Raw genomic sequence first — 14,876 nt, forward strand, 5'->3', positions numbered from 1 at the left:
ATTATAGATTATAGATATAACAAAACGTATCTGATAATTAATAATAAAAAAGATTAAAATGCATTCAACATTTATAGATGGCTTGTTTCATATTGTCGGTTTCTAGTATATACCATGCACCAACCGTTCACTATGTTTTGAAAATTTTGAAACCGACCAACTAACCGAAAGTAAAAAAAGAAGAAGAAAAAAGAAGGCCCTGTTTGTTATTGCCTCATTTCTCTGAATAGAGGAAAACGTCTGATTCAGTCAAACGTAATCAGACGTGAGGCTGTTTGTTTTTTTCTGGCATTAAGAGGTTCAACGTCTTAATAGCATCTAAACCAGTAAGAGCTTTTAGTGGGTCTGAAAACCTCTTAACCCAAAAAAAAAACATACGTTTGTCTCCGGCCTCCATTAACTTCTAACCCAGAGACTAGGCTCCATCTCCGACGACTAGAGGTTCGTCTCTAGCCTCCACCTCTTAATGATTCAGATTTCAGACATTTGAACCACCTCTTAACATTCAGATGTGGTATTCAGATTCAGACTTAAATCTCTAAAAAAACAAACGGGGCTGAAGTCAAACCAATGACTGGTTTAAACGATTTCAAGGTTTTTACCAAACCATAAACACCCGTATTTATTACGTGAGGTCTATGTTCAAACGCCCGCTGCATTGCGCATGCACCCGTTAATATATATCCGAATATTGTGTGGACAACTAATTAAGTCATCTCTCTCTCGTGATACAAGTGTAAATGGCGAGGACCTTTGACTTAACAACTAGAGATAATAATCAAAATCAAAATCAAATTGTTGGTTTCCCTGATGATGATGATGATATTAAGAGTAAAGATTTCGACTCTGATTTTGTCTGGGGTGCTGCTACTTCTGCCTATCAGGTATCTTACTTCATCATTATCATCAAATGCTGCTGCTGATTAATTTTTTAGATCAGGGTTTTTGAGTTTTGATTATTGATCATACATCCTTTTTTTTTTTTATTATTTATTCTATCAATCACTGGAAAATGTGGTTTTGAATGAATATGCTGTGTTGATGATGATTCATAGGGAGAAAAAGGTTACACATGAGGGACACAAATCATCATATCATTTCTATATTTTTTGATAGACAAAGAAATGACTATTGTGACCAATTGGCAAAAGCTATACACGTCGTATTACCTTTTTTGCCTTATCATGCGTTCCATATGACATCATACGGGTCGTATGATAGAGCGAAAAAGGTCATATGGGGTCCGTATGTGGGACAATTCATATGGCCCATATGAATTCTGATTAAATAAATAAATTACTATTGTGACCACTGACAAAAGCCGCCATACCGGTGTGGGACCTTTTTCGTCCTATCATATGTATGACCCGTATCACTTTTTAACTGATAAACAAATGGCTGATGTGACCACTAACGAAAGCCATACAGCCCATATAACATCATATAGGCCCGTATGATCTTTTGACTGAAAAAAGGACAAAAGCCGTACGGGGCCGTATAACCTTTTTCATCCTATCAGACGGGCCATATGATATCATACGGCCCATATGACAGGGCGAAAAACGTCGTGCAACCCGTATGTTGTGACAGACAAGCTGGTGTACACTTTCAGGCTAGTATTCCAACAGCACCACCCTTTGAAAATTGTTTCACCCTCTTCTAACATGTATTTTATTTTCACAGGTTGAAGGTGCTGCCTTAGAATGCGGTAAAGGCCCGAGCATTTGGGATGTTTTCTGCCTCACAAATCCAGGTTTAACTTCTTCACCATCAAGTTGTACACTGGAAGAATTTATATAATAATATAATTTACGCTAAAAGGACCCCCTAATTCACCCAATTCCTGAATATGTTTTCTTAAACTGTACTGCAGCCCGCATTGTTGGTGGCGATAATGGAAACGTTGCTGTTAATGCTTACTATAAAACAAAGGTCAGCGGTCATCCTTCATAACTCTTTCACGTTCTGTTATCTTTAAGTTTACATTATCTCAACTTAATATCCATAAACAGGAAGATGTACAAACTATGAAGAAAATGGGCCTGAAAGCATACCGGTTCTCACTTTCTTGGAGTAGAATATTACCAGGTGAAGTTATAATTTTAACAATCATATTATTAATATTAGGGTTTATTTTTGTTTATCCCACTGCCCACGGGCCCGAGTTGGGTTAGTTTCTGATTTCTTATTTCTTGTATATCGAGTTGAATTATAATCACACAATTCAGATACAATCTAGTTCATTATCGTCTACAAACATTTAGTAAAAACTGATATACATATAATGTTTTACACACGCAGGTGGAAAACTGAAATTGGGCATTAACCAAGAAGGAGTTGCTTACTACAATAACCTAATCGACGAGCTTCTAGCCAATGACATCGAGCCATATGTCACTTTATGGCATTGGGACACTCCCAATGTCTTGGAAGGTGAATACATGGGATTCTTATCTGACAAAATCATGTAAGTTGTGGAAAAATTATAATTTCTGTTTTTGTTTGATGTGCTATTATCTTAAATTAAAGAGATAAGTTTTGTTTTCATTCATGAACCAATTTAACAGTCCAAAGTTGGAACATTCAACCCTTTTTCTGGATTAATTTCATATACCATCACAAACTTGAAAAGTTTCATATATATACCTAAATTTAGTGATTTTTCGCTTAATGACCATTATACCCCTTTCCATTATGTGTTCATTTTGGATTTCGGTCGACATCATCGATTATAAGCAAGCGAACTGGACCATGTCTCTCATTATTTGTATTCTCAATGGCAGATAATTGAACAATCAAATCTGTATGTTCGAATCAGACAATCGAACTCGAATGTATGTATGTCATGCTATCAAAGAGAGCAAGTTAAATATAATATCTGAGAAAACCATTGTTTATAGGTAAAGATAAAAAAACAAGTTAAATTTGGGTAAAAAAGTTTAAGCTAAAAATTGAAGAATAGAAAACTGAATATAAAGATGAAAATATGTGAAATTTAAAGTTTCAGAAACATAAGGGTAAAATGGTAATTTTTAAAATTTTTCTTAATAAAATGGGTATATTGATATTTTTACTACTTTGTAAGAGCATATGATATTTTTTAGCTTTGCATGGGTCTATTTATATTTTCCAAGTTTTGTAAGGGTATATATGAAATCATCCTTAACTTTTTAACTCATTTTGTCCTTAACATCAACTCTATTAGATTTTTTCTGTTGGTTTTCATGAAATGACCAAAATACCCCTGTATATTATCTTTTTTACTAAACTAGTTAAAATGGCTAAAACACTGGGACGGAAGCCGAACTTAACTATAATTTATATTACTGTTTGACACAAACAGATATGATTTTGTAAATTATGCCGAGTTTTGCTTCTGGGAGTTTGGTGACCGGGTCAAACACTGGACCACGTTAAACGAACCGCATTCGTATGTTCAGAAAGGGTACGCGTTGGGTACGCATGCACCAGGCAGGGGGGCTGTCGCTGAGCCCGGGAATCCTGCCACCGAGCCATATATTGTGGGGCACAATCTACTTCTTGCACATGCAAATGCTGTTAAGTTATACCGCCAAAGATTTCAAGTAATGTTATGTTTGTATCCAGGCTTGTAAACAAACCGAATGAGAACACATGGAGATTGTTCGTGTACGTTTGTTTATCTTTAATGAAAAACGATCGAACACGAACAATCAAACGAATGGGGATTACGTGTTCACTCATTAAGCAAATGAACAGGTTCCTTTTTCGTTCGTTAACAATTTAAGCGAACAGTTCACCAACATAAACGAACGGACATAATCAAGTTAAAACCAGCTAAAGGTAATGTGAAGAACAATGGGTTGGACCAAAAAAGTTTTAATGAATATATTAACGATCTTAAGCAAACGCAAACTAATGAAGGTAAACGAATTTAAATGAATGAACGTAAAGGAATGAGATATATGTTTAATGTTCGGTCGTTTATTAGGACACTATAAATGACATAAATGAATTTGTCGCTGAATTGTTCACAAACTGTTCATGTAAATAGGACACTATAACATGTAAATAGGAAACTATACAACTTTTAGAAACTACCAATCTCAACCACTAGATTCTAGATCCAAAGGTGTACATCTATTCTTATGCTTCTCACAAAACTATTGTATTTTACATTAACCCTGCCATATATATATATATATATAGAGAGAGAGAGTTTGGATCAAATACAAATGAAGTTAACGTGTTTATCGTGAGAATTAAATAGAGTAATTATATATACAAGTAGATTAATTATGTAATTACACCATAGAGTAATTACATAATTACTGTTTCGGCCAAAAATTAACAAAGTAACTTTTGATCAAATTAGTACGTGAGGTAGAGTGCTTGTTGGTAAAACGAATGAACACAGCGATTTGATTACGAGGGAAAAAACCCTTGATTGTGATAATCTCCGGCACAAAAAACCCTCGGACGGTGAAAACTATCACCGTCACTTTTATTAATAATAAAAAGAGGATTACAAGTGGTGGAGCTGATAGAATAACGAGAGCTAATGTTACAGTGATTGCTAGTAGCTAAGTAGTGAGAGTGTGTAAGGTGTGTTCTAAAACGTATCTATCAGCTCGTTTAAATAAGAAAAAGATACAACTGATATCCCGAATAATCCGGAAACCCTAGACTAATTCTTCCATGATCCGTTAGTTTCCCACGTTCAAGTTGACGAAGTTCAAATAATATCCTTTGCAATCCACGTTCTCATAATCACATTTACCACGTGATCTTATCTGCAAAACAAAGAAATAAAAATAATATAGGACAATTGAATTAGTCAAATACCATCCTCGGAATATTAGCGTTGACAGGATATCTCGAAATCCTTGAATCGTAGTCAATCCTGAGGATAAAAAATCTACACCCAACAATTACTCTACTTGATTCTCACGTTTAACACGTTAATTTCATTTGTACGTTAACTTTCCCTTATATATATATATATATATATAGGGTAGGGTTAATGTAAAAAACAATATTTTTGTGAGAAGAATAAGAATAGATCTAGGCCATTGGATCTATGATCTAGTGGTTGAGATTGGTAGTTTCTAAATAATTGTGTTGTTTCATATTTACATTGTATAGTGTCATATTTAGGTGGTTTGTTTTATTTTAAAGCTCTTCTCACACTTCTCACAAAACACTTGTTTTTTATTTGAACTCTTTTATATATTAGTCAAATGGAAACCGACACGAAAAACACATTTGAAATTTCAGGCTTGTCAAAGGGGTACAATTGGAATTACACTTAATACAAAGTTTTATGAGCCACTTAATTCAGAACTACAAGATGATATAGATGCAGCCCTTAGAGGCGTAGACTTCATGCTTGGATGGTGAGTATAATATTCATAAATAATTATAATTAAAGAAAACATTCATATGAATTATAGAAGCTTTTTTTTTTAAATTTAGAACATTAGGTGTAATTTTTAAAATTTTGTTAACATTTTAAAAAACCAACATACTTAATATGTCATGAAAATGTCACTCGACATCTTTTTGGCATACAAAATTTCCTGCACATGTCAAAAAGGACGGAAATGTCCTTCATACTATATTAAAGTATGTATACTTGTTTCGAATATATGTACTTGTTATAAATATTTAAAATAATAAATTATTATCCCTTAAATTCGTCAATGTAAGATTTTATAGTCTGTATCTCTGAAAATTTGAATGCCTCTTTATCAAATTATAACAAATTTTAAAAAAAAAACGGTATAGTATTTTAAACATTTTTTTCACAAGTACGTGCATTCAATAAAACTGTAGGGACAAAAATATAGCAAAACTGGGTTGAGAAAGTATGTTGGTTTTTTATGATATTAACCCTTTAAAAAATGCATTTTTGTTGTTTTTAAATTTTAACATATATAACCGATTATTTGTAGGTTCATGGAACCGTTGGTTAGTGGTAAATACCCGAAAACAATGATCGAGAATGTTACTAATGATCGTTTACCTAAATTTACAAACGAGCAAGCAAAGTTATTGATCGGTTCATATGATTTTCTCGGGTTAAATTATTATGTCTCTCAATATGCTACCACTTTACCACCAACAAATATTGTTTCAATGCTCACAGACAGCAACGTTCTTGAGCAACCAGGTATTATAAATATTTCTTGTGAATATATTAAATTGAGTAAATTACACTTTTTTTTTGGTGTATAGCAAATTTCAGGTTTCGTGCTTAAACTAAAAAAATAACAAGAATCGTTCTTCATGTTCAAATTTGTTTACGCATTTTGTCCTTTCCACTAACGGGTGTTAGTTTTTTTTCCTGGAAACTCCAGCTATGTGCGTTGCACATAAGGGGCATTTTCGTACTTTTACCAATTTACTTGATAAAAAGTAATCTAAGTTTTACTTAAAGAAGGGGCCAAAAGACCAAATTGCTCTCATGTGCAGTGCACTAACTGAAGTTAACGGAAAGCATTAATACCTGTCAGTGGAAAGAATGAAACATGCAAACAAATTTAAACATGAACTTTGCTATATACCTTAAGGACGAAAAGTGTAATTTATTCTATTAAATTTCTTTTTAAGAAATAAGATTTAATTGCAAGAAAAATATGAATATGATGCTAATTTTGGTGTTCTTTTGCAGACAATTTAAATGGGATACCTATTGGAATACAAGTAAGATTTGTTTAAATAATATAAGAGTTAATTACCCAGATGGTTCTTGTGGTATGTTCATTAAGGGCATTTTAGTCATTCACATGCACGTAACTGCAAAAGCAAATGTCCATCCATTTGTGTGTTACGCTTTAGAAATACTAGATGGGTGCCCGCGCCATGTAGCGGGAAACACAAACCTTGGTAATCACGTAATAAGTTTATGGATGTTTATTGTTCGGTTTGAAACCGTAAAACCGTTCATCGGTTTGATTTGACTGTTGATTTTTTTTCTTTCACATTTGGCCAGTTGTTTTCAATTTTCAAAAGTTCTGTCTTGGTTTTCGAAGACAAAAAACTATTACAATAGGTTTGGTTCACGGTTTAATTTAAAACCATCAAAACCAGACCGCAAACACCTACATAAAATGTATTTTTTTAACTGAAAAAACTATGACAATATCATATTCAAATTAAAGATAAAAATATGCTCGTTTTTATGGTGTAATTTAAAAAAATATATATTGAAGTGAAAAAGTTATTAACGTTTAAAAATTATGGGGGAATTTGGGTTAAAAGTGAAAATTAAAATAATATATAGGTAATAGATTAAGGTTATTGTTGTAATTATCCTTTGAGCTTAATTATAATTGAGGGGCCAATGGTGTATTATATATGGTATAGATATAGATTGGGGAGCATGCATGTGATTTTCCTAAATTTAAGGAACAAACTTACAATATGGACATACCACACGGACCATCCGAGTAATATAATGTGTGTCCTTGTGTATTTTTTTATCGGTTATGTTCTCGGTTTATGTAGGCTGGTCTCGATTGGCTTTATTCATATCCACCTGGATTTTATAAACTGCTTGTGTATATCAAAAATACTTATGGAGATCCATTAATTTACATAACTGAAAATGGTAAAAGGAATCTGATCTCTTGATATATTAATATTTTTGTATTTATATTTAACTTTTAAATACTAACAGCGTGTGTATTCTTTTTTCTTATTTCATAGGATGGGTTGATAAAACAGATAATACAAAGACAATTGAAGAAGCTCGTGTTGATAATGAGCGGATTGATTATCATAATAAGCATCTTCAAAATCTTCGATATGCAATCAGGCAAGTCAATCCGCATATAATTTTAAAAAAATTTCGCATGTGTAAACGCGCTAGGCAAATCCTACTTTGGCCTCACAAGAGAGATACTGGACTCATAAGATTATAAGAATTCTTTTTCATATTTTAAACATACAGGTATAATAGTCATTTCACAGCACTTTAACAAAAACACTTAACTGGCATCCACTTCCGAGACCTAACGTGCTATATCACCATACCACATGGACCATCCGTGCAAACTAATTCAAAGTTATATAAATAATAGGCCTGTGAACCTAATCTAGCTTATCAAGCCTGTGGTTGACCTCGTTTATTAAATGAGGTATAACAGAGGCCCGGACTTGTTTAAGCTCGGCTAAAATCATCCCTTTTGACAAGTCGATCTCGAGGCTCGGGTAATCTGCATTCTAATCTCCACCCAGACAACAAAAAGCAAAGCAATGAGCTCGTTTCAGGCAATATGGATAATATTGGCTAGCACGAAAGTCTTTTAATACAAAATTTTAAACTTTTTATTTTTGCAGTGATGGTGTTAGAGTGAAGGGATACTTTGTTTGGTCATTGATGGATAATTTTGAATGGGACGAAGGTTATTCTGCTTGTTTCGGTATGATATATATAGATTTCAAAAGCGGGAAATATACAAGGTACCCGAAAAACTCAGCAATATGGTACAAACATTTTCTGGGTTATGACGAGAAACCAAAGCCCGAAAAGAATAATAATCGTGTGGGTGACCGAACGTTAAAATCCTCAAAGAAAACAGCAAAGTAAGAGATTCATTTTCAGCTTTACTACAAGGCTTTTTCACTCAATGATATGATATTTTAATTTAATTGTTAAGATTCGAGATGGAGCTCGAGAACAACTGTTATTGCCTGGATCTGTTTTCGCTTCTGCTGCCAAGGTTTGATTTGATCATGTTTATTTATTTGGCATCTGGTGTAAGTTTATACTAATTAGCAATTGTGTTAATTGTAGGATTAATATGAAAATTAATTGCAAAAATGGGGCGCTAAAGTTGAAGGATTAAAAAGGAGGGGACTGCAGCTCACATGTCAGATTCTTGGAGGGGGGGGGGGGAAGTGAAAGATGTGAAGTGTATAAAAGGTTGGTTGATTTATAGAGGGTGATGCTGATGGGTACTGTTTACAATAATAATAATAATAATATATTATCATTATTATTGTTGTTATTATTATTATTATTGCTATTATTAATTTATTATTGTTATTATTATTACTATTATTATTACATTTGTTTTGGTAAGATGTCTTTTCGAATAAGGATGCCCTTTTACACTTTGACACATGTTACTGATTGATAATGCTAAACTATACAACTGTATATATGTTAATGTGTTTATCGTTTTAGGACTGGTGCATATACTAGGACTAATGTACCAATCGACATATGTACAAGTCCATAATCAGAGTCAAATGCAGAGCCGTTCCTGAGAATTTTTAAAACTTTTTGGGCTGAAGAAATGTTTTAGGCCTGAAGTAGAAGTTATAATAGATGTGCACAAAAAAACCGGTTCCGGACCTGAACCGGTGTACCTGACCCAGAACCGGTTTCAGGTCGTATCCGGTGTACCCAAAACCCGGTTTGGGTATTTGTATACACGAAAACCCAACCCGGTTCTATATATTATTATTCAAAACGGTTCCTACCCAGTTCCTGTGCCAAACCGGTTCTGGTTCCTACAATAACCGTATTTTTCATTAAATGCAGATGCAGCACAAAATATAGCTGTTGGAACCGGTTCCAACGATAATATAGCCGTTTAAAACTGGTTCCAACGATAATATAGCCGTTGGAACCGGTTTTGTTGTCCAAAACCCTATATAAGTTGATTATTTAACCATTGTTTCACCACCAAAACTCAAAAACACTAAAAAATACTACTCGTTTTACAAGCCCGGCCAACCAAACTCAAAAACACTCAAAAAACTTCCACCACTTCTTAGTTGCTACTATGGCAACCACCAAAAAGTCTAACAACAAGGCTAACAAGAACGCTACTCCATCTGTTTTTATTGACCCGGTTCGTCTTGAAGATGACCCACAAGTTATTGCGGTCCTCGACCATAACCGCAACAAAGAAATATGGAAAAATTGGGATTTGGTTATATAATGATCGATGGTGATACTAAGGCTCGTTGAAAATTTTGTGGAACTTTCTTAAAGTACGATTCGAACTCGACTTTAAAAAAACACATCGACAACATATTTTGCAAGGCCTTGAAAGACGTTCGCGCAACCGACCAAGTCGAATTGGGTAAAGATGGTACACTCTTTCGTTACAACACGAATCGTGTTCAAGATAGAATGGCAACGTTCGTTATTCAACAAGGTTTGCCGTTTAACCACTTTGACGACCCGGAGTTGACGGTCTTGATTCGAGAAACTCTACAACCGCGATACACACATGTAAGTCGTACTACCCTAAGACGTCATTGTACATAATTCTTCCGGGAATTCGGGTGGTGAAGAAGACGATGATGAAGACTAAGAAGACTTGTATTTTTTATTTGTTTTAGTAAAATAATTTGTAACATGATCAAATTTCAAGTAATTTTTAGTTTTCCTTTTTTTATTAACTAGTTTTGCTTTATTTATTACGAGTAATGTTTTATTTCTTATTAGTCATGTTTTATTTTTTGTTATTTTTTCAATTGATTACAATAACGACGAACATTTTATTATAAAAAAACAACACATATTACAAACATTATTAAACATGGCGATATTAAACATAACAAGTTAAATAAAAAATAAGGTCCGTCATTTTAATCTCGTGTTCTATAACGATTAAGCGTTGTTACTAGCGGCGGTAGGTGCTTGAGTTGTAGAGCCGGACGACTCTCCCGCTTCCGCTTCCTTGGCATCCAAACTTTTTTTCTCACGGCAATACTTATTGGTATGCTTACGTAAGGTGGAGTTCGACCCACGCTTTCAGAAACTTGGAACAGTATTTTGCACGGGGTCATCTCTTTGATTCGGTCATGACACACAAATCAAAATGAACCCAAACCTCGGAGCATCATGTCGCTTCGATTGCCATAACAACATCGTCATTACTTGTCGTTGATTGCCGGTTTAAACTTAATTGCGATTTAAAATGTTTTAGAGTTTTGAAAGTGGTTTAACAAGTTCTACACACCACCATGCCATTTATAGTATGTGTGTAAGGTGTATATGGTTAAAAACCGGTTCCAACGGTCCAAAAACCGCTATATAGCCGTTGGAACCGATTCCTAATGGATAGTTTGCTTAAATTTCAAAAAAAAAAACCAGTGTACCCGGTTTTTACGTAAAAACCGGGCCGGTTCCTATCCTACCCGGTTCCACGGGGTTCCCATTTCATCCAGCGGGTCGGGTCCAGTTCTTACCCGGTTCCTGACTGGAACCAGTCCTATTCTGTACCCGATGACAAAAAAACCAGTTCCTACCCGATTCTGAGTTTTAAAAAAACCCGATATTGTGCACCCATAAGTTAGAAGAGAGTTGTTTTTTTCGGGCTTAATTTTCTTTCCACCTTTTGAATTAGCACAGATATGATCAGTGATCATTGCATTTGAACAGTAACACATTAAAATCCATAAAGTGTCATTGGACGAAAACCTTTTAAAATCCATAAAATGTTCACACAAAGAAAGCCCATGTTTGAACCCACAAAAAAAGGCTTCACTCTCAATATAGTCGTTTGCTCCAAGCCTCCAATTCCTTGTCTACGCTATAGTGCTATTTACTTTTCAGTGGCTCGTTTTTTATTTCACTCTTAACCTAATGCCTTAATTTTTTATTCGGGTCGGGTCATATAGGTCACATAAATAATGAAAACTTCACTTACTATCGTTAAAAACTAAAGTTCTGTTTGTTTTGGCTTAAGGTCTACAATGGGCTCATGTCTGCGGGCACGCATACACAAGCTTTTTGAAGACAGTTTCTTTTTTCGTAAGACTTGAAAAATGCTTTTATGGTCTTACAAATTTAGCTATCCAACTTTTTCAGACTTTTTCACACCATACCAACAACCATTGTCCACCACCACCGTTCACAATTATCACTATCGTCTACCACCAATCACCCATCACCACTGTCCTCCACCACCGTCCATCACCACCGCCACTATCACTATCACCGTCCACCACCACCATCCACTACTACAGTTCGTACACCACCACCAATTATTTTAACAACCTTCTCCTTGCATACTATAGAGGTTTGGTCCACATCTTCTTCTACAAATATCTGCTGATGTGGTTCGCAAGCTGCATACATTTTATATCTGAAAAAACAAACAGCACCCAAGAGATACAATGAGCCAACGAGGGCTTTTAGGTTGTCCTAAACACAAAATAATGAAATGTTCACTAACCATTTAAATTGAATAAATAAAATATTCACTATTGTAAACTGTTTATTACAGCAGTCGGGAGTCCATCCGGAAGCAGTCTCTATCTTTAGGGATAAAGGTAAAGGTTGCCTATATTCTACCCTCCCTATACCCTACCAATACTATTGATATTTGTAGGATTTACTAGATACGATTGTTGTTGCTTTTCACTTTTGTTTACACATACACACACACACATACATATATATATATATAGACAATGTATAGAGTGAAAACTCATTTGAGTTATGAAAACTCATGAAAACCCTATCTAACACCATTTTTTACGTATGTAATATATCTTTTACAATTAATACAAAACATCGAAAAAAAATTGTTTTGCTAGTTTTTTACATTTTTTTTACCATTTAAACATATTTTTCAGAAGAAAAAATGTTAACTTAACTTTTACATTTTTTATTAACTTTAATTGTAGACCACAATATTCAAACTTTCATTAAAAACATGTGGTTAAGAATGAGTTTATAAAGTTTTTACAATTCAAGTGGGTTTTTGTTTTATCCTAACTAACTAACTATATATATATATATATATATATATATATATATATATATATATATATATATAACTTTGAGAATTGTCACAAAAAAAATCCCTTAAAAAATTATAAAAAAGTATAAAACAAAAAAACCCGAAATTTTTAAATAAACCAAAAATTTTTATTTTTCATCCCGGTTTCATAAAAAAATAAAAAAAACCTAATTATACACATATGTATATTTTTATTTAATCTCGATTTACATAATGTACATATATGTACATTATCATTTATCTTAATTGTACATCTACATATTCTAATAAAGTAAAATAACTTGAGACACGTGACACTTGAAGATCCATTCCTAGCCAAAATTTCTCGTTCAAACTATCTTTCTATTTTTTAATGAAACTTATTTATGTCAGTTAATTAAAACATATCAATCCACCATTTTATCAAATAACTAATTACCTAAATTATATAAATTAAAAATATACGGGTATTTATGTTAGTGTAATAAAAGTATTTATATCTTTAATGAAATCATACCTATATTTTTTTTATTAAATCAATTTATAAACACTTTTCTTTGTAGGAGATGGATGTGGTAAAAATTAGTTAACAATATTTATAGGTCTAAGAAGATAAAATCAAGAAAAAATTATGGATGAATAACATTTTTATTATTACGTCTTCATTCAACCTTCATGGATTCATGGAGTTCTCATTAATCTCTTTCAAATATGTATACAAAAGCGGGTTTTTAGTCATGCTAATTTTATATACGATGTTATCTTTTTATGTCATTTATAATGAAACATTGTATCATCTTTTGTTAGAATTCGTTATTCCATTAAAAATATAATTACAACTTATAAAATCACTTGGTGCATATTTTATTTTTATTATGAAGAAATTGCGTGAGAACGCACGACATATTTGCATGAATATTCCGTCAGAAAATATAATTTGAACTTTTTAAACTATTTAAATTGATAAAAATATAGGCTTTTTTTAGTTTAATTGTTTAATTTCTATAGTTTAATTATAATTCTTTTGAGCTTCCCGTGCATCACACGGGTTCTAAAGCTAGTATGTGTATAAAGAATTGTTGGGATGAGAAAATATTTAAGGAAGATTGGAATCTTCTTAACCTCCCTGAAAATGGCTAAGTATGGAAACCGAGCAAAGTTAGGCCTCCCAGTAAGCTTATACTTGATCTAGCAAGGTATTTTGCTATCCCAGCAAGGTTATCTTTTAGAATTTTTCTTAAGTGTCAGTTCGAGCAAACTACACTTCATCAAGCAAGGTTGTTCTTCAAGTCAAGCAAGGTTTGTTTCAGAGCAAACTCTTGAGTAAACCAAGCTAAAACCAAGTATTTTGGTGGATCTAGCAAGGTTTATTCATAATAAACAGTGGTCCCAGCAAGCTTGAAGGAAGTTGGTAAAGAAATTACTTAAGGACTTCTAACGAGAAATGTTCAACTCAGAGCAAATTACAGTGTCACCACCACACTTGGGATTGTTCAATAAGTTAATGCAACAAAAGATTGAAGAATCTCTGTAGAACAAGTTTGCTAGTAGGATTGTACCGAGCAAAGTTTGGTATTATCAAGAAGTTTAAAGCCTGCTTGATGAATATTTTCTAAGGAAAATATTCTAAGTAAAGTTTGTCCGGAGAACTGTTCCCAACACACTTAATGGTTACCAGGTCTGATCGCTAAAAGACAAAGCTGCAAAGCTTGCCCGAAGACCTGTTTACACTTAGAATCATTTGTAATACATTTGAATATGTTTTATATCAATTAACAGGGTTTCCAAAAAAGGAATGTCAGGTTTTAGGACAGGTCTATAAAAGGAAACTTTTAGGGCACGCCTAGAAAAACAACGGACCAGAGCGAATATTCTGATTTGACGGCTGTCTCCCTCTTATACAAAAAGCTGCCATAAATCCTGACATTCCACCTTGAAACCCTAATTGATTTTCATTGTATCCTTCATAAATAAATGGAAATATTTTGAGTTACTTTGTGTGTTTGTTACTTTCATGTCCGTTGAGCAACATTTAGAGTGTTATTGATTCCGCCTTTAATATTCTATTGTTTTTTCACAAAAATAGTAGGTCGTAACCTTCTTGTCAATACTTATGTGTGGGTTACAATTGTGAGTGATTGAGCT

General features: G+C 33.4%; 1 protein-coding gene across 1 annotated transcript; it reads left to right on the forward strand.

Annotated features, from left to right (window-relative positions):
- The first annotated feature begins 740 nt into the window (after positions 1-740).
- LOC143627180 (strictosidine-O-beta-D-glucosidase-like) lies at positions 741-8,870 on the forward strand. The gene is made up of 14 exons (XM_077097062.1): positions 741-884; positions 1,684-1,753; positions 1,874-1,932; positions 2,013-2,088; positions 2,302-2,467; positions 3,344-3,584; positions 5,257-5,375; positions 5,934-6,151; positions 6,653-6,684; positions 7,489-7,591; positions 7,690-7,798; positions 8,323-8,568; positions 8,643-8,705; positions 8,780-8,870. Exons 1-14 carry the CDS (start codon positions 741-743, stop codon positions 8,829-8,831), a joined length of 1,698 nt encoding a protein of 565 aa, XP_076953177.1. The 3' UTR covers positions 8,832-8,870.
- Positions 8,871-14,876: the final 6,006 nt, after the last annotated feature.

The sequence above is a fragment of the Bidens hawaiensis genome, unplaced genomic scaffold (genome assembly GCF_021521415.1).
Source record: "Bidens hawaiensis isolate Kalapana, Puna unplaced genomic scaffold, B.hawaiensis_p1.1 tig00004617_1, whole genome shotgun sequence".
NCBI classification, from domain to species: domain Eukaryota; kingdom Viridiplantae; phylum Streptophyta; class Magnoliopsida; order Asterales; family Asteraceae; genus Bidens; species Bidens hawaiensis.